Source organism: Saccopteryx bilineata, chromosome 10, assembly GCF_036850765.1.
Source record: "Saccopteryx bilineata isolate mSacBil1 chromosome 10, mSacBil1_pri_phased_curated, whole genome shotgun sequence".
NCBI classification, from domain to species: Eukaryota; Metazoa; Chordata; class Mammalia; order Chiroptera; family Emballonuridae; genus Saccopteryx; species Saccopteryx bilineata.
In genome coordinates, this window is record NC_089499.1 from 39913571 (window position 1) to 39933414 (window position 19844).

General features: G+C 43.8%; 1 protein-coding gene across 1 annotated transcript in view; it reads left to right on the forward strand.

Annotated features, from left to right (window-relative positions):
• Positions 1-19844, forward strand: part of PCCB (propionyl-CoA carboxylase subunit beta) — a 70391-nt gene that overhangs the window by 39067 nt on the left and 11480 nt on the right. The window contains exons 8-10 of the mRNA XM_066245322.1: positions 3324-3444; positions 7139-7220; positions 14545-14668. Of these exons, the coding sequence (XP_066101419.1) occupies positions 3324-3444; positions 7139-7220; positions 14545-14668 (327 nt within the window). The remainder of the gene's footprint in view (positions 1-3323; positions 3445-7138; positions 7221-14544; positions 14669-19844) is intronic.

The following is a 19844-nucleotide window of genomic DNA, read 5'->3' on the forward strand; positions in this document are numbered from 1 at the left end:
CTATTTTTCATATGAATAACTATAAACCTACTTTGGCTACCCCTGTATTCATTTAATGCCTATGTATCGATCATTGTTCTATGTGCTAGGAATACATTAGTGAAACAAAAATATCCTTGCTTACTTGGAGTTTATATTCTAGCAGAGAAGATAGACTATAAACAATAAGCTTAATAAATAACATAATATGTGCTGTGGAAAAAGTACAACAGAATAAAGGGAGTTGGGATTGTCTCATTTTAAACACGTGGTAAGGGCAGGCCTCATTATGAGGGTAACAGTTGAGCAGATGTGAAGGAGTTAACTACATGGATTTCTAGGGGAGAAGTATGGCAGGCAGAGGGAACAGCCTTTATAAAGGCCCTGAGGAAGGAGAGTGGCCAGTATGCCTAATGAATGGCGAGTATGGTGATTGGAGTAGAGACATAGCTTGATCTGACTGTTAAAAAGCTAACTTTGTCCTGACTTGTGGTGGCACAATGGATAAAGCATTGACTTAGAATGCTGAGGTCACCGGTTTGAAACCCTGGGCTTGCCTGCTCAAGGCACAACATATAGGAGTAGATGCTTCCTGTCCCCCCCTTCTCTCTCTCTTTCCTCTCTAAAATAAATAAATTAAATCTTTTAAAAAAGCTAACCTTGGCTGTTCTGATTTCAAAAAAAAGTTTTAGAGAGAAAAAGGAGAGAGATGAGAAGCATCAACTCATAGTTGCGTCACTTTAGTTGTTCATTGATTGCTTTTCATACGTGCCTTGACTGGGGGGTTCCAGCTGAGCCAGTGACCCCTTGTTCAAGCTAGTAACCTTGCGCTTCAAGCCAGCAACCTTTGGGTCAAACCAGGTGAGTCCACGCTCAAGCTGGTGACCTTGGGGTTTCGAACCTGGGACTTCAGTGTCCCAGGTCGATGCTCTATCCACTGCGCCACCACCAGTCAGGCATTTTTATTTGTTTATTTATTTATTTATTTATTTATTTTTAATTTTTTAAATTTTGAAGCTGGAAACGAGGAGAGACAGTCAGACAGACTCCCGCATGCGCCCGACCGGGATCCACCCGGCACGCCCACCAGGGGGCGATGCTCTGCCCCTCCGGGGCTTGCTCTGCCGCGACCAGAGCCACTCTAGCGCCTGGGGCAGAGGCCAAGGAGCCATCCCCAGCGCCTGGGCCATATTTGGCCACTCCAATGGAGCCTCGCTGCGGGAGGGGAAGAGAGAGACAGAGAGGAAGGAGGGGGGAGGGTGGAGAAGCAAATGGGCGCCTCTCCTATGTGCCCTGGCCAGGAATCGAACCCGGGTCCCCCGCACGCCAGGCCGACGCTCTACCACTGAGCCAACCGGCCAGGGCCCAGGCATTTTTTTTTTTTAAAGAGAGAGCGAGAGAGAAAGAGAAAGGAACATCAGTTTGTTGTTCCACTGATTTATGCATTCATTGGTTGATTCTTGTATATGCCCTGAGCAGGAATATAACCTACAACCTTGTCATGTAGGGATAGTACTCTAATCAACTGAACTACGTGACCAGGGCTTAGAGCAGGCGTGGCCAACAGTTTTTGGCCCTGGGCCAGATTAGAAAGAAAACTTTTGTCACGGGCCAGACGAAATATTAAAATTAAAATATGTTAAATACAAAAACAATTTGTTTAAGTAAACAAAATTTTATTATGTAATTTGTTCATGAATAAAGATAAGTAATTTAGTACAACAAATTAACAAAAAAACTAATGTGGCCTGACCAGGAGGTGGCACAGTGGATAGAGCGTCGGACTGGGATGCAGAGGACCCAGGTTCGAGACCCCAAGGTCGCCGCTTGAGCGCGGGCTCATCTGGTTTGAGCAAAAGCCCACCAGCTTGGACCCAAGGTCACTGGCTTGAGCAAGGGGTTACTCGGTCTGCTGAAGGCCCGTGGTCAAGGCACATATGAGAAAGCAATCAATGAACAACTAAGGTGTTGCAACACACAACGAAAAACTAATGATTGATGCTTCTCATCTCTCCGTTCCTGTTTGTTTGTCTCTGTCTGTCCCTCTCTTTGACTCACTCTGTCTCTGTAAAATATAAATAAATAAATAAAATAAAAAAAAAACTAATGTGACGTTTTGAGGCACTTTGCATTGCCTATTATTTTTTTAATATCTGGCTCTATACTTGTAATAGCTATTCTTAACACAGCCTCCAAATGTAAATCATTCAATCTTGATCTTGTACTTTTATTTAGATTCATTAAGGAAAAAGTTTGTTCACAAATATAAGTTGAGCTGAAGATTACTAAATATTCCTTGGCAAGTTTTTAAAAATGTCTATATTTTCCATTATTCAATTGCTTATAAAAATTGCACAGACGGGTACAAAAGTTGTAAATCTTTATAATGAAACTTTTTTAAAAAATAAAGAAGTATCGCGAATCCATTTGACCGATTATTGGAAGTTAACCCTAGATTAGTCACACGGAGAATTCTTTTCCGCGTATCAGTATCTTCTTTAATATCTCAATTTCCAATAATCAAAGATACTTCCACTTCTGAGTAGCTGAGATTTTAACTTGCATTGTTGTACAATGGTTAGATACCGTAGTTTATGTATAACGATTTAAAAGTACCACTTATTTCCACAGTGCATTGTGTGGAGAATATTAAAAATTTAATCGCGGGCTGCATAAGCTCATTCCCGCGGGCCGTGTGTTGGCCATGCCTGGCCGAGAGTGTCCTTGAGGAATGATGGCTTGAATCCTCACTAGAGCCAGGTGTCTCCCCTCCTTCCTCCCATTCCTTCTACTGTTGCTGAGTACCCTGGCATTATGTGCCAGCCACTATATTGTTTGTTTTTATTTTTCCAGCTTTGTTGAGAGATAATTGACATGTAATCAGGCAGTATTCTTGGTGCGGGACTAGAGGGATGAGACAGGCCTTGTCTTCACCCTGTTGGAGCTGATATTCTGGGGAGATGTCAGGGATGGAAATAAATAGGCAGATGTGGCAGGGAAAGGTGCGAGGAGAACTTCCCCACGGGACAGGGATGGAAAGTGAGGGCGGTGAGGGAGGGCTGTGTTCCCGAGAGGTACCAGGGAAAGCCACTCTGAGAAGGTGACGTGAGAGCAAGGGCCTGAATAAAAAGGGAGCAACCTTTGCAGAGGCACAGAGCAGAAGGAACAGGCCGCATGAACTGAAGACAGCTTGAACTGGTGTGGTGTCCCATCCTCGGAGAAGGGTAGGGAGGACAGAGCTGTCAGCAGACTGCTGCCGGCATGCCCCGGAAGGGGCATGAAGCAGCATGTTTTGGCTGACGGTACCCTGACCAATTATAATTATATCCTTCTTGTTGTCTCAGGTGTTGCCCACAGAGCTTTTGAAAATGATGTGGATGCCTTGTGTAATCTCCGGGAGTTCTTCAACTACCTGCCCCTCAGCAGTCAGGACCCAGCTCCCACCCGTGAGTGCCATGATCCCAGGTGAGTGGCAGGCAGGAGCGCTTTCTTTCATTTTGCAGGTTGGCTTACAGCCTCTGCCCTAGCTGGATCTTCAGGGTCTCTCCCATTGTGCAGCCTGGGGTGGATTGTGGAGTGCAGTTGGCATGCTCCCCAGGTGTGGGCATGGTGGTGGCATGTCTCTGTATAGGAGCAAAGAAAGATTTCACTTTTATTTGCTTTTTTCCCTTTTCGTAATATCTGATAGGTAGCTTGGGACTAACCAGTGGCCAAAGAAATAGGCTTTCAGAGTCTTGATTTGTCCAGAATTAGGGATGGAATTTTTGTGTGTGTGTCTTGATACCTGTGAAATGGTTCAGACAGCGTGCCTTTTAGGAAGTGTTCTCATGCATACCTGCTGTGGCCAGAGGCTACGGCAATCCTGGGGAACGCTGTGTTAGGGGTACCTAGTGAAGACCTTTTTTTCTTCTTGCTGTTGGGACTACTGCCTGATTTGGAGGGTACCGCAGAATAAACAGAGGCCCAGATGTGAACTTAGATGTGCTCTAGCTTTTTCTTCTCCATTTTGTTTCCTCTCTGATTTTGAAGCACTGACTTGCCCTGGACTTTCCTATGCAGAAGGGATTTGGAATTGTATTTCTCAGGAAGAAGGCATTTTCAAACACTGCCCTCTTGGGTGGACCCGGGCTTTTCACCTGTAGGTCCCTGACTGGGCCAGGGATGCTCTGAAGCATTATGTCCCCAGAACCCCACCCCTTCTGCCCGTGTTCCCTCCTTAGGGGACGCATCCAGTGGCCCACGGTGTAGTCATGAAAGGGAGGGTGGTCCCAAGGCTCAGAAGCAGTAGACACAGCCTCCTTTTTCTGAGCGTCTCTACTATTTGGGGTTCTTGAAGAGTCATCATTTGAAGGTGTTATGGCCCAGGGGCCCAGAAATGTCTTTGGCCTGGTCATTCCACCTCTTCGTAGGATCCTAGGGGAGCTGTATACATATGCATAAGTAGCAAATAAAAAGTAAGGGAGAATGTTGTTATCTATTGGTCCTAACCTCAGTGCCCCAGAGCAGAGCTCTCTGGGAAGTTGGACTTGAATGGGCATGTGGCTTGACCAAGGCCAAATTTCATCCCAAGTGTGTCTCTCAGGGTCAGAACAACCTATGTCTGCCCACATGGGACAAGAAGGGATGAGCTTGCTGGAGGGGGCATGTTGTTGAGTCCTCACTGGAGTGGGCCCTTGCTTGGGCTCCTTGCTCAGTGACAAAGACATAGGAGGAAGCAGAGATCCAGTAGCCCATGTGATTGGTTAGTCCTCATCACACTAGGGGGTGAGCAGCAGCTCTGATTTTTTATTTTATTATTTTTATTTATTCATTTATTTATTCATTTATTATAAGTGAGAAGCGGGGGAGGCAGAGGCTCCTTCCTGCATGCACTCTGGACATCCACCTGGCAAGCCCCCTATGAGGTCATTGCTCTGTTGCTCGGCAACTCAGCTATTTTAATACCTGAGGTAAATTCCATGGAACTATCCTCAGTGCCTGGGGCCAACTTGCTCCAACTGAGCTATGGCTGTGTAAGGGAAAGAGAGAGATAAAAAGAAGGGGGAGGGGGAGGGGTGGAGAAGCAGATGGTCACTTTTCCTGTGTGTTCTGACTGGGAACCGAATCCAGAACATCCACACACTGGGCCAATGCTCTGCCACTGAGCAAACCGGTCAGAGCCATTTTATTTTTTAAAAAAACTTTTCCCATTGATTTGAGAGAGAGGAAGGGGAGAGGAGGAAGAGGAGGAGGAGGAGAGAGAGAGAGAGAGAGAGAGAGAGAGAGAGAGGCATTCTCTTTAGTTTTTTATTGATTGCTTCTCATGTGTGCCTTAACTGGGGAGGGGTGGCTCCAACCAAGCTAATGACCCTGTGTTCAAGCTGGTGACTTTGGGCTTTATTATTATTATTATTTTTGCATTTTTCTGAAGCTGGAAACAGGGAGAGACAGTCAGACAGACTCCCGCATGCACCCGACCGGGATCCACCCGGCACGCCCACCATGAGGCGACGCTCTGCCCACCAGGGGGCGATGCTCTGCCCATCCTGGGTGTCGCCATGTTGCGACCAGAGCCACTCTAGCGCCTGAGGCAGAGGCCACAGAGCCATCCCTAGCTCCCGGGCCATCTTTGCTCCAATGGAGCCTTGGTTGCGGGAGAAGAAGAGAGAGACAGAGAGGAAGGCGTGGCGGAGGGGTGGAGAAGCAAATGGGCGCTTCTCCTGTGTGCCCTGGCCGGGAATCGAACCCGGGTCCTCCGCACGCTAGGCCAACGCTCTACCGCTGAGCCAACCGGCCAGGGCGACTTTGGGCTTTAAGTCAGTGACTTTTGGGTTGAAGCCAGCGACCTTGGGATCATGTTGATGATTCTACCCTCAGTCTGGTGTCCCCACACTCAAGCTGGTAAGCTTGCACTCACACTAGATGAGCCCATACTCAAGTCAGTGACCTTTGGGTTTTGAACCTTGGACCTCAGTGTCCCAGGTCAGCACTCTATCCACTGTGCCACCACCACTCAATTCAGCTTTCCTTTTTTTTTTTTTTCTTTTTTATTTATGTGAGAGGAGGGGAGATAGAGAGACAGACTCTCGCATGTGCCCCTACTAGAGTGGGCCCTGCAACCCCTGTCTGGCGCTCATGCTCAAATCACCTGAGCTATCCTAAGCAACTGAGGCCTATACTTGGACCAGCCAAGCTATCCTCAGCACTTGGGGCCGACACTAGAACCAGTCAAGCCACTGGCTGCTAGAGGGAGAGAGGAAGGGGAACAGAAGCAATTGGTCACTTCTCATGTGTGCCCTGACCAGGGATCAAACCTGGGACATCCATCTGCTGGGCTGATGTTCTATCCACTGAACCAACCTGTCAGGTCCCAGCTTTGATTTTTAAAGGAGTTCTAGCAGGTTTGTTTTCCATCAGGAAATACCATAGTAATTTCAGCAGAACTCTGAGTTTGCATTTTCAAGTCCTTGTTCTTTTTTTTTTTTTAAGCGAGAGGAGGGGAGATAGACAGACTCCTGCATGTTCTCCAAACCGGATCCACCTGGCAACCCCCATCTTGGGCTGATGCTCGAAACAACTGAGCTATCCTCAGCACCTGAGGCCAATGCTCAGGCCAACTGAGTTATCCTGAGTACCCGGGGCTGAGGCTTGAACCAGTGGAGCTGTGACTAGGAGAGGGGAAGAGAGAGGAAAGGGGAAGAGAGAGGAAAGGGGGAGAGGGAGGGGAAGAGAAGCAGATGGTTCCTTCTCCTGTGTGTCCTGACCAGGGATCAAACCTGGGTTGTCCACATGTGGGGCTGACATTCTATCCACTGAGCAAACTGGCCAGGGCCTCTTTTATTTTTTAAGATCTTGGGAAGTTAAACTAGGACCAGTGTTGGCTATAATGACCTTTAGTGCCCCACACAGTGCCTAGGATGAAGGAGTTATTCAGAGAGGATAAATGAAGTAATCATATTCAGGGGAATAAGCTTATTTTTTCTTATAAATGAAAGCTCTTTTGGATTAATATCAAATTCAGTTTAATATGGTGGTAACAAAGGAATACTTCTTTGTAGACTGCTCTGAAAGCCCAGTGAGGACAAATCAGCCCAGCCTCATTTCCTCCCCAGTACCCCACCCACAGAAGACAACCGGCTCTTCCGGTATTAATTATATCTGCTTCTTTTTCTATCTAAAGTGACCGTCTGGTTCCTGAGCTTGACACAATTGTCCCTTTGGAATCCACTAAGGCTTACAACATGGTGGACATCATACTTTCTGTAAGTGCTGCCTCTGTCTGTCTTGTCTGTGCTGGCTCAGCCACGGCCGTGGTCAGTGTGCTTTGGCCCAGGGAGGGAGTGCTGAATCCACAGGCCTTAACGTCTGACAGTACAGGAAGAGCAGGCACCACTGCGCAGCGTGTTCTGGGAAGAGCTCATGACGGTAGCCTCCCTATTGGCTCGGATGGACTTGAGGGCCAGAGGAAGAAGGAGCTAGTTGGTCCAGCAGAGCCCAAGAGTCTTTTGATGGTGCTCTGAGGTGCACTTAGAGGGGCCATGTCTCTAGACCAGGTGTGGCCAACAGTTTTTGCCTCTGGGCCAGATTAGAAAGAAAACTTTTTTCACAGTCCGGATGAAATATTAAAATGAAAAAATGTCAAGAAACACAGAAAACAAAACAAAACAAAACAAAAAAAATGTTAAATACAAAAACGATTTGTTTAAGTAAACAAAATTTTATTATGTAATTTGTTTATGAATAAATGTGAGTGAAAATAATTTTTAATATACCATATTTTAATAAAAATATTTTTTAATAAAAATATAATTACATACTGTATAAATATCCAAACTGTATCACAATCAATCGAAACAATATTTAATTAATAGAATGAGCTTGAAGGGGTTATATCACAAGTAAAACAGTTATTTTGTTTTACAACAGCCTGGACACGTTTTCAGTTATCAACTGCAGCTATTGTCTATGCTACAGTGCCACTTGATTCAGCACACTTGACCACAAAAATAATGAATTGTTTGACCTTGGGTGCGCACTGGCAAACTCCACCTAAAAGAATGTGGGTTTCACATCGCCACTAAACGTCAAACAGTTCATATCACGTACAGATGAATACAAAAGTTGTAAATCTTTATAATGGATTTTTTTTAAAAATTAAAGAAGTATCGTGAATCCATTTGACCAATTATTGGAAGTTAACCCTAGATTAGTCGCAGATGGAATTCTTTTCTGCATATCACTATCTTCTTAAATATCTCTATTTCCAATAATTAAAGATGCTTCTGCTTCTGAGTAGCTGAGATTTTTAAAGTAGTGGAGAATATTAAAAATTTAATCACGGGCTGCATAAACGCATTACGCGGGCTGGATCCAGCCTGCGGGCCGTATGTTGGCCATGCTTGCTCTAACGTCTGGAGTTGAGGCCGGGTGATTCTTTGTTATCTTTATTTGGAGCCTTATGCTTAGAGGGCATTTGGTCTTTCTAGAGAAAGGAGGTACACAGAGTACCTTCTGACAGTGTCAAAGGGGGGCTGGTGGAGGGTGGTGTGTGTGTGTGTGTGTGTGTGTGTGTGTGTGTGTGTGTGTAGAGAGGAGTCATTTGTACCGTTTTGTTGGTGTAGCAAATCTCTGATTGTTATGAAGAGAGGAGAGTGTCAGGGCAAACTGGGGGCATCTGTCGATGGCCATTGTCTCCCTCACACTCTCATCTACACACTGTTCTCTCAGCAGTCCTTGCTTAATGGAAGCAGAGGCTCTGTGGGCACAGCCTCTCCCAGAGCCCTGGCTCCCCTGGTGACCTGTTTCTTCTCCTGTACTCTGGGGGAGCCAGTGTGAGTCAGTAACCTCAGCCAGACTCTGCTTCTCCTCACTGCTAGATTATGTAGCCTATTGAGCACCATTTGAGCTGTGAAGACAGGACCTGTCTATCAACGACATGCCCTTTTCTAATCTTTTTTTTTTTTTTTTTATTCATTTTAGAGAGGAGAGGGAGAGACAGAGAGGAGAGACAGAGAGAGAGAAGGGGGGAGGAGCTGGAAGCATCAACTCCCATATGTGCTTTGACCAGGCAAGCCCAGGGTTTCAAACCGGCGACCTCAACATTTCCAGGTCGACGCTTTATCCACTGCGCCACCACAGGTCAGGCGACATGCCCTTTTCTGACCTTAGCCTTGAATATTCTCTATATTCTCGCAGTCATGCCTGCCCCCTCCTACTGCCTCTGCCCCTTGACTCTCCAGTCCTCACTCTTCCCATTCCTTTGGAGTCCTCAACACTGCCTGGCCTCTGCTTTCTTGTCCCAGCTGGGTCTTTGCCAGATACTACTGTGTTTCCCCATGTATAAGATGCACCTTTTTCCAAAAAATTTGGGATCTAAAAACTGGGTGCATCTTATACAGTGGTTGTAGATTTTTTACTTGCATTTCCAGCTTTTTCACCCTTGTTTTTGTGCTCGTCATCAGACACAGATGAAGATAAGCTAAGGGATGGGAGTTTTTACAGTGATGAGGAGTTGTGTGAATTTTATGATGAATAAACCTTGAGTTCAGCCCTGGCCGTTTGGCTCAGTGATAGAGCGTCAGCCCGGTGTGTGGAAGTCCTGGGTTCGATTCCCGGCCAGGGCACACAGGAGAAGCGCCCATCTGCTTCTCCACCCTTCCCCCTCTCCTTCCTCTCTGTCTCTCTCTTCCCCTCCCGCAGCCAAGGCTCCATTTGAGCAAAACCCGGGCGCTGAGGATGGCTCCATGGCTTCCGCCTCAGGCACTAGAATGGCTTTGGTTACAAAGGAGCAATGGCCCAGATGGGCAGAGCATTGCCCCCTGGTTGGGCGCATGCGGGAGTCTATCTCTCTGCCTCCCCGCTCCTCACTTCAGAAAAATACAAAAAAACCCCAAAAACAATCCACCCAAAAACTTGAGTTCAATAACTTTATATAATACATTAAAAAAAATTGGGGGCCCCAAAATTAAGGTACATCTTATATGTGGGAGTGTCTTATATATGGGGAAATACGGTAATGGCTGGTTGCTATTTCCAATGCTGGTGCTGTATGACACCATGATGGCCAAAATTCCTGCCTTAGGGACCTCACATTTGGGTGAAAGATAGCGAAAACAAAAGCATACATGGCATGGATAGTGTTGGGTTAAAAAACATACTGTGAAGAAGGTAAAATAGGCTCTGGCCGGATAGCTCACTTGGTTGGAGCATTGTCCTGAAGCGCAGAGCTTGCTGGTTTGATACTTGGTCAGGGCACACACAGGAACAGATCGATGTGCCTCTCTCTCTCTCTTCCTCTTTCTTCCTCTCTAAAATCAGTACAATAAACATTAAAAAAAAAAGTAAAATAGTTTCAGTCATGAGCCCCTGGTTTTCCTTTTACCTTGTAGAGCTCTGTCCCTGGTTCAGGCTTCAGTCATCTTTCCAAATATCATACTGCCTAAGGGGTCTGCGGCTGCTGGACGGAAGCCCAGAGCCCGCTCCAGCCTGAGCTGGGCGCTCCGTGTCCTCCCTGGTCTGCGGATGTGCTGTGGGCCTCCACGAGCACAGCGCCTGGTCTTACTTTTCCCAGGGCCCAATCCCACCCCTCCCATCTTTCTCTGCTGCCTGCTCTGATCGGGATGACACGGGTGTTTCCTTCATGGAGAAATTGGGAGCATCAGGTTTCTCCCCACAAGTGACCATTTCTTGGTCCTCTCATGTCCTTCTCCTGTTTCCCTGGGCTCAAAGAAGGAGGCGTCTCCACCTGGCCCTGACTCCATCCTTTCCCATCTGGGGTCTTGCTTTCTTGGCTTTTTTTTTTAATCTCTTTTTCTCTCTTGTATTCCTTTTGTCTTAACAATAAATGTGTATGAACATGTATAGATTTCTTGTCTGCTAAAAAACCCCTCTTTTAACCTATATCTCTGTTTAATTCTGTTCAAATTCTTTTCTCCCTTTTCAGTGAAACTCCTCTTGTTTCTTCTTTCTTTCCTCCTGAGTCTGGCTTCTGGTTTTCTCCTTCTGTTGAGTGACAGGCCTCCTAATGACTTAATTTTTAAACCCAGGGGACTGATGGCATTAAATCAGTTTAGTGATAGAGGTAACCATCTGAAAAAATATATAAATCTTCCTAAGTAACAAAAAAAATTATATAGAATAAAATGCTTCACATAGAGAAACAGAGGAGCTTCTGGTCAGTATTTCCCTCCAAACCAAACCCCTGACCATCCTAACCTAACAGCATGAGTTACTTTTTCTTGTTTTTGTGTATTATATAAATGGAATCTTATAGTGTGTGGTCTTTTCTGTCTTGCTTCTTTCACTCAATGTTATGTTTGTAGGATTTGTCCCTATTATTACATGTTCTCATTGGTCTCTTTAGTCTTTTGTGTGAACAAACCAGTTTATCTACCATTGATGGGCATTTGGGTTAATTCCTAGTTTGGGGCCATTGTAAGTGGTTCTGATATGAACATTTTATTTTGTGACTTTGGTGAATAAATTATACATTTCTTTTGCATTCATACTTATATGTGCTGTGACTGGGGGTCAGCCCTGCAACTTCCTTTGTTTTTTAGTGTCAATATGTCTCTTTAAAGTTTATCTTTGCTGTGGTCAGTTTTGGTAAAGTTTATATTTTTTCAACTTTATTTATAATACTAGAAAAGCAAATTAAAATTATACTGAGTTATTTCTCATTTGTCAGTTTGGCAAAATATTAAACTTTAGTACATAGGACTAAAGTACCAAGTCATAGGGTATATGCATACATTTAGCTTTAGTTCATACTGTCAAAGCGTTTTTCAAAAGAGGGATTGTATCATTTTGCATCCCACCAGCAGTCTATAAAGCTCCAGTTCCTTCATGTTCTCACCAACACTTGGCCAATACCATGCTATTTTAATTATTGCGTTTATGAGTTTATAGTATACTTTCAGTCTGGTAGGGATAGTTCATCTTTTTTTTTTTTGCAAAAGAGAGTGGAGGGAGAGAGAGAGGGGCACAGACAGGAAGGGAGAGAGATGAGAAGCATCAACTCATAGTTGTGGCACAATTACTCATTGATTGCTTTTGCATATGTGCCTTGACGGGGGCCTCCAACTGAGCCAGTGATGCCTTGCACAAGCCAGCAACCTTGGGCTCAAATCAATGACATTGGGCTTCAAGCCAGCGACCTTTGGGCTCAAGCCAGAGATAATGTGGTCATGTCTATGATTCCATATTCAAGCCAGTGACCTTTCACTCAAGCTGGCGAGCTTGCACTCGAGTCGGATGAGCCTACACACTTAAGTCAGTGAACTGGGGGTTTCGACCCTGGGTCTTCAGCATCCCAGGCCTACACTCTATCCACTGTGCCACTGCCTGGTCAGGAAATAACATCCTCTTTATTTTTATTTTTTATATATTTTTTTATTTTTGTGACAGAAACAGAGTCAGAGAGAGGGACAGATAGGGACAGACAGGCAGGCAGGGAGAGAGATGAGAAGCATCAATTCTTTGTTGCATCTCCTTAGTTGTTCATTGATTGCTTTCTCATGTGTGCCTTGGTTGGGGGCTACAGCAGAGCGAGTGACCCCTTGCTCAAGCCAGTGACCTTTGGGCTCAAGCCAGCGACCATGGGGTCGTATCTGCAATCCCACGCTCAAGCCAACGACCCCGTGTTCAAGCTGGTGACTCCATGCTCAAGCCAGATGAACCCGCTCTCAAGACGGTGACCTCGGGGTTTTGAACCTGGGTCCTCTGCGTCCCAGTCTGATGCTCCACTGCGCCACCGCCTGGTCAGGCAATGACGTCCTCTTTAAAAAAAATTTTTTTTTTAATTTATTGATTTTAGAATGAAGAAGGTGGGGAAAGAAAGGAGAAAGAGAAACAGATAAACCTTGATTTGTTGTTCACTTATTTATGCATTCATTGGTTGATTCTTGTATGTGCTGTGACTGGGGGTCAGCCCTCCAACTTCCTTTGTTTTTTAGTGTCAATATGTCTCTTTAAAGTTTATCTTTGCTGTGGTCAGTTTTGGTAAAGTTTATATTTTTTCAACTTTATTTATAATACTAGAAAAGCAAATTAAAATTACACTGAGTTATTTCTCATTTGTCAGTTTGGCAAAATATTAAAAACTTGAAAACAGATTTCATTGGTAATTCTGTTGGAAGTAGACACTCTCATACATTACTTGTAGGAGAATATGGCAATGTCTTAGACTAAATAAGCATTTCCACTTTGACTCAGAAGTTCCACTTCTAGAAATTTACCCTGAAGGTATACTTCCTACCATCCAAAATTATAGATACACAAGCTTACCATCTTGATAGTGTTATTTATCTTGAACATAAGTTTCAAAATAATGTTAACAACATATAAGAGATTGGTTGAATAAATTTGGTATACCCCCACAATGGAATACTATGCAGTGTGAAAAAAGTGAGGAAGATATCTATGAACAGGTATGGAGTGATTTCTAGGGTATATTGTTAAGTAAGGAAACCAAAGTGTGAGAATATGTAATAGTATGTTACTTTCAATATAAGGTAGAGGGTAACTAAAAAGATGTAAATGTATATGTTCATCTCTCTAATACACACAGGGAAGATAAACCAGAGAATAATGAGATTAATAACAGACTGGGTGAAAAGGATGAGATGTGACACCGTTGAAAATTTTTTTCTTCCATTGATTTGAGAGCGAGAGAGAGAGAGAGAGAGAGAAGCATTAATTCAGTGTTCCACTTAGTTGTTCCATTTAGTTGTACACTCGTTTACTGCTTCTCATACATGCCCTGACTGGGGATGAAACCACAACCCAGAGACCTAGGTGTGCTGGGACAACACTGTATTTACTAAGTCACCTGACCAGGACCCCCCTCTTTTTTTTAGTTTTAGTTTTTCCATTGATTTGAGAGAAAGAGGCTTTGGTTGCTATAAAGGATATTTTTGGAATACCTGGGAAAATTTGAATAAGGCTCTATAACAGATAATAGTATTGATGTTAATTTTCTGATTTTGGTAATACCAGTATAGTTATATTATATTAGACAATGTGCTTGTTTTTAGGAGAGACACAGTGAGGGACTTAGAGGTGAAGAGGTATCATGTCTTCAACTTACTCTGAAATGGTTCAGGAAAAAATTAGTGTATGAGTGTGTGTGTATGTAGAAAGAGAATGTGTATATATACACCTACACATGCAAGAACAGATAGGCTGAGAGAGAAAGGGGCGTAGGCAGTTAGGGAGAGAGAAGGAATGGCAAAGCTTATGTGGTGAAATGTTAATAAATGGGGAATCTGGGTGAAGGATACATACATTTTTTAAAAACTAGTCTGGAAATTTTTATGTTAGTTTGAGATGTTTTCAAAATAAAGTAAAGAAGTGTAATAAATAATGCCAGATTCAAATAGAACGTTTTAGAAAGGCTGCCCTGGTTTCGCCTCCCCTTAGCCGTGGACAGGAAGGTCTCCCGACCACAGGGAGAAGGGGCCTCTGCCTGCTGTCTTGCTTCCCTGGAGAACCTTTGGTCGGGTGGCAGCCGGCCAGCTCTGTAGTTCTGTATGTAGTTGTATCTTGTCCTTTATCATTTTGTGCTCAGGAGTGAATTTATCTTGGCAGGTTGTTGACGAGCGAGAATTTTTTGAGATCATGCCCAATTATGCCAAGAACATCATTGTTGGTTTTGCAAGAATGAATGGGAGGACTGTTGGAATTGTTGGCAACCAACCTAAGGTGGCTTCAGGTAGGAGGGAGAAGCTCACATAAACCTCAGGAGGAGGTTGGGGGTGGTCAGGGCTGCATGGGCCCACGGTGTCTGCCTTCTGCTTTCTTCCTCAGACATGGCCTTCCATGGCCAAAGAAAAAACTCAAATAGATGTTGTTGTGAAAGCTCTTTTTCTCTTTTAATGTTAATTTCTCAAAATGCTTCTTTTATACTTTCCTATTTTTTAAGGGTTTATAGATAATTTTTCTTCTCAATTTATAAGCTCTTTACTTTTCAAGAAGTCTGCTTTCAGTTCCCTAGTTAGATTTATGACTCACACACTAAACTGTGAATTTCATGAGGACAAAGGTGTTGGTTTCCTATTCACAGTTTCATCTCCAGGGCCTTCAACGATGCCAAATACATAGTTAGTATGTGACAAGTTAACAGATCTTGTCATATCTGTCCCCTTCGGCTTTCTAGTGCTATAGCCAGACCTGAGTCACAGCTAGGTGGCAGGGAGTCTTCCGTGGCTGTGCTCTGGGTGGGCTTGGGAGTGTGGGGTGGGGACTGTGGACGCTGCCTTCCTCCTCACTGTTTTCCTGTTAGGTTTGTTTTGAATCCTTAGGTTTGCAGGACAAATGCACTCTCCCTTATTCACCCACCCTTCTCTTTTTTTTTCTGCCATGGTAATTTTTTCTTGTCTTTAGAAAAAAAATTATTTTTAAATATCTAAAAATAATTTTCTTGAGAGAGACAGGAAGGGAGAGAGATAGTTGCGGCACTTTAGTTGTTCATTGATTGCTTCTCATATGTGCCTTGACCGGGGGACTCCAGCAGGGTGAGTGACCTCTTGCTCAAGCCAGAGACCTTGGGATCGTGTTGATGATCCTGTGCTCAAGCTGGTGAGCCTGTGTTCAACCCGATGAGCCTGTGCTCAATCTGGAGACCTCAGGGTTTCGAACCTGGGACCTAAGCATTCCAGGTCAATGCTCTGTCCTCTGAGCCATGGCTGGTCAGGTTCTACACAGTGTCTTCTGCAGAGCAGAATGTTTTATGTCTGCTTGACCCACAGATTTTTTTTTTTTTTTTGTATTTTTCTGAAGCTGGAAACGGGGAGAGACAGTCAGACAGACTCCCGCATGCGCCCAACCGGGATCCACCCGGCACGCCCACCAAGGGCGACACTCTGCCCACCAGGGGGCGATGCTCTGCCCCTCCGGGGCGTCGCTCTGTTGCGACCAGAGCCACTCCAGCGCCTGGGGCAGAGGCCAAGGAGCCATCCCCAGCGCCCGGGCCATCTTTGCTCCAATGGAGCCTTGGCTGCGGGAGGGGAAGAGAGAGACAGAGAGGAAGGAGGGGGGGTGGAGAAGCAAATGGGCGCCTCTCCTATGTGCCCTGGCCGGGAATCAAACCCAGGTCCCCTGCACGCCAGGCTGACGCTCTACCGTTGAGCCAACCGGCCAGGGCCAGATTTTTTTTAAGATTTTTTTTTTTATTGATTTTAGAGAGAGAAGAGAGAGAGAGAAAGAAGATGGGTAAGGAGTAGGAGGCATCAACTTGTAGTAGTTGCTTCTTGTATGTGCCTTGACTGGGCAAGCCTAGGGTTTTGAACTGGCAACCTCAGCGTTCCAGGTTGACGCTTTATCTACTGCGCCACCACAGGTCAGGCTGCAGAGGTTTTAATTTAATGAAGTCCAGCTTATCAGTTATTTTATGGATCATTCTTTTGGTAGTATATCTAAAAAGTTACTGTTATATACAAGATCTTCTAGGTTTCCTTCAAAGTTATCTTCTAGGAATTTTATAGTTTTGTATTTAGGCCCATGGATCTATTTTGAATTAATTTTTGTGAAAGGTGTAAGGTCTGTGTCTAGATCATTTTTTTTTTTGCTGAGGATGTCCAGTTGTTCCAGCACCATTTGTTGAAAAGACTATTTTCCTACCATTGTATTGCCTTTGCTCCTTTATAAAAGATGAGCTGATTTTATTTATGTGAGTCTATTTCTGAACTCTATTTTGTTCCATTGATCTCTTTGTCTAGTCTTTCACCGTTATCACACTGTCTTGATTCTTGATTATTGCGACTTTATAGTAAGTCTTGCAGTTGGGTATTGTCGGCCCTCCAAGTTGTTCTCTTTCAATATTATCTGCTACCCTGGATATTTGCTTCTTCGTATAAACTTTGGAATCAGTTTGTTAGTATTCACAAAATAACGTGTTGGGATTTTGATTGGAATTGCATTACATCTAAACATCTAGTTAGAAGGAACTAACCTCTTGACAATATTGGATCTTCCTACCTGTGAACATGGAATATCTCTCCATTTATTTAGTTCTTTTATTTTGTTCATCAGTTTTGTAGTCTTCCTCACATATCATATATCTTGTATTTATATTCTTAGATTTATCTAATTTGTTAGACTTATTTTGTGAGATTGTATTTTTTGTGTAATTACGTTTTTAGTTTCAGATTCATTGCTGGTTTATAGGAAGACAGTGTGTTTTGTGTACTGACTTTGTTTCCTGAAACCTCACTATTCCACACTAATTGCTTATTAGATCCAGCAGTGTTTTTGTGAATATTCATGATTTTCTATGTAGGCACTTAAGTCATCTTTGAACAAAGACAGTTTGATTTCTTTGTTCCCATTTTGTATACCTTTTATGGATTTTCCTTTCTTGTTTTATTCTATTAGCCAGAACTTCCAGTACAATTTTGAACGAGAGTAGTGAGACAGGACATGCTTGCCTGTACCTGATCTTAGTGAGGAAGTTCCTAATGTTTCACTATGATGTATGTTGTTAGCTGTAGGTATCTTGTAGATTCTCTTTATCAAGTTGAGAAAGTTCCTCTCTATTCCTAGCTAGCTGAGAGCTTTTATCATGAGTGGGTATTGGATTTTGTGAACGCTTTTTCTGAATCTATTGATTAGTTCATGTGATTATTCTTGTTTAGACTGTTGTAGTGGATTACATGAATTTGATTTTTAAATGTTGAATAAGCCTTGCATACCTGGGATAAATTCCATTTGGAAGTAGGATATAATTATTTTTATCAATTGCTGGATTGTATTTGCTAATATTTTGTTGAGGATTTTTGTATCTGTGTTAATGAGAGACATTGGTCTGTAGTTTTCTTGTAATAATCTTTGTCTTGTTTTGCTTATAGGGTAATGCTGGCCTCATTGAATAAGCTAGGTAATATGTTATCTGATTCCGTATTCTGGAAGAGACTGTAGAGAATTGGTATAGTTTTATTTTAAAATGTTTTATAGAATTCACCAGTGAACCTTTATGAGTTGCATTTTAAAAAATTTATTGAATTTAGCTCTAGCCCGATGGCTCAGTTGGCTAGAGTATTGTCCCGAAGCACAGAGGTTGCTGGTTTGATCTTGGTCAGGGCACATACAGAAACAACTTGATGTTCCTGTCTCTTTCTCTCTTTCCCTTCCTTTCTCACTGAAATCAATACATAAAAATTAAAAACAATTTATTGAATTGAGAGTGGGAGGGAGAGAGAGAGAGAGAGACAGAGACAGAGAAATATCAATTTTGTTGTTCTACCTATTTATGATTCTTATATGTGCCCTGGCTGGGGATTGAACCAACAACCTTGGCACATAGGGATGACACTAATCAAGTGAGCTACCTGGCCAGGGCACATTTGTTTTTTTAAATCATATTAAAAAATAGTGTTACTACAAACAAAAAATACAATAATTCTGCCTTGTTTCCCCGTGTAGTTGCCTTTATTGAGTACCTTAATTTCTTCATACAGCCTTGCAGTACTGTCTGGCATTCTTTTATGTCAACCTGAAGGACTCCCTGGACCATTTCTTGTGGGCAGGCCTAATGATAATGAACTTCCTTCAGTTTTGTTTCTATGGGAATGTCTTAAGTTGCATTTTTTTTTTTTTTTTTTTTTTTTTTTTAGAGGAAGGAGAATTTATTGGTAGCTGGAGGAGCACATGAGGCTAGTAGCACCAAAGCACAAGCTCCCCGAAGTTAGATTTCTTACATCTTATGTGCCTTTTATAGTGTCCATGCAAGGGGTGCGTGATTCCTTAGTCTGGGGTCCTACGTGCACCTCATGACTCAAGGTGGGATAGGTGAGTTTCAGTGGGACAGCAAGGGGGAAGGATTTCTGGACCACTGGTCTTATCTGTTTACAGATCCTGGGTTTTTTTGCTTGTTCGTTTTTTATTAAATTTAATGCAGTGACATTGATAAATCAGGGTACATATGTTGAGAGAAAACATCTCCAGATTATTATTATTTTTTTTTTTTCCCATTTTTCTGAAGCTGGAAACAGGGAGAGACAGTCAGACAGACTCCCGCATGCACCCGACCGGGGTCCACCCGGCATGCCCACCAGGGGCGACGCTCTGCCCACCAGGGGGTGATGCTCTGCCCATCCTGGGCGTCGCCATGTTGCGACCAGAGCCACTCTAGCGCCTGGGGCAGAGGCCACAGAGCCATCCCCAGCGCCCGGGCCATCTTTGCTCCAATGGAGCCTTAGCTGCGGGAGGGGAAGAGAGAGACAGAAAGGGAAAGCGCGGCGGAGGGGTGGAGAAGCAAATGGGCGCTTCTCCTGTGTGCCCTGGCCGGGAATCGAACCCGGGTCCTCCGCACGCTAGGCCGACGCTCTACCGCTGAGCCAACCGGCCAGGGCCTCTCCAGATTATTTTGATATTTGATTATGCTATATATCCCTCAACCAAAGTCAAATTGTCTTACGTCACCTTCTATCTGGTTTTCTTTGAGCTCCTCCCCTCCCCCCACCCCCTCTCTCCTTCCCTCCTACCTCCTCCCCCATTACCATCACATTCTTGTCCATGTCTCTGAGTCTCATTTTTATGTTCCATCTATGTATAGATTCATATAGTTCTTAGTTTTTTCTGATTTACTTATTTCACTCCATATAATGTTATCAAGGTCCATCCATGTTATTGTAAATGATCCGATGTCATCATTTCTTATGGCTGAGTAGTATTCCATAGTATATATATATACCAAAGCTTTTTAATCCACTCGTCCTCTGACGGACACTTGGACTGTTTCCAGATCTTCGCTATTGTGAACAATGCTGCCACAAGCATGGAGGTGCATTTCTCCTTTTGGAGCAAGTCTATGGTGTTCTTGGGGTATATTCCTAAAAGTGGGATAGCTGAGTCAAAAGGCAGTTCGATTTTCAATTTTTTGAGGAATCTCC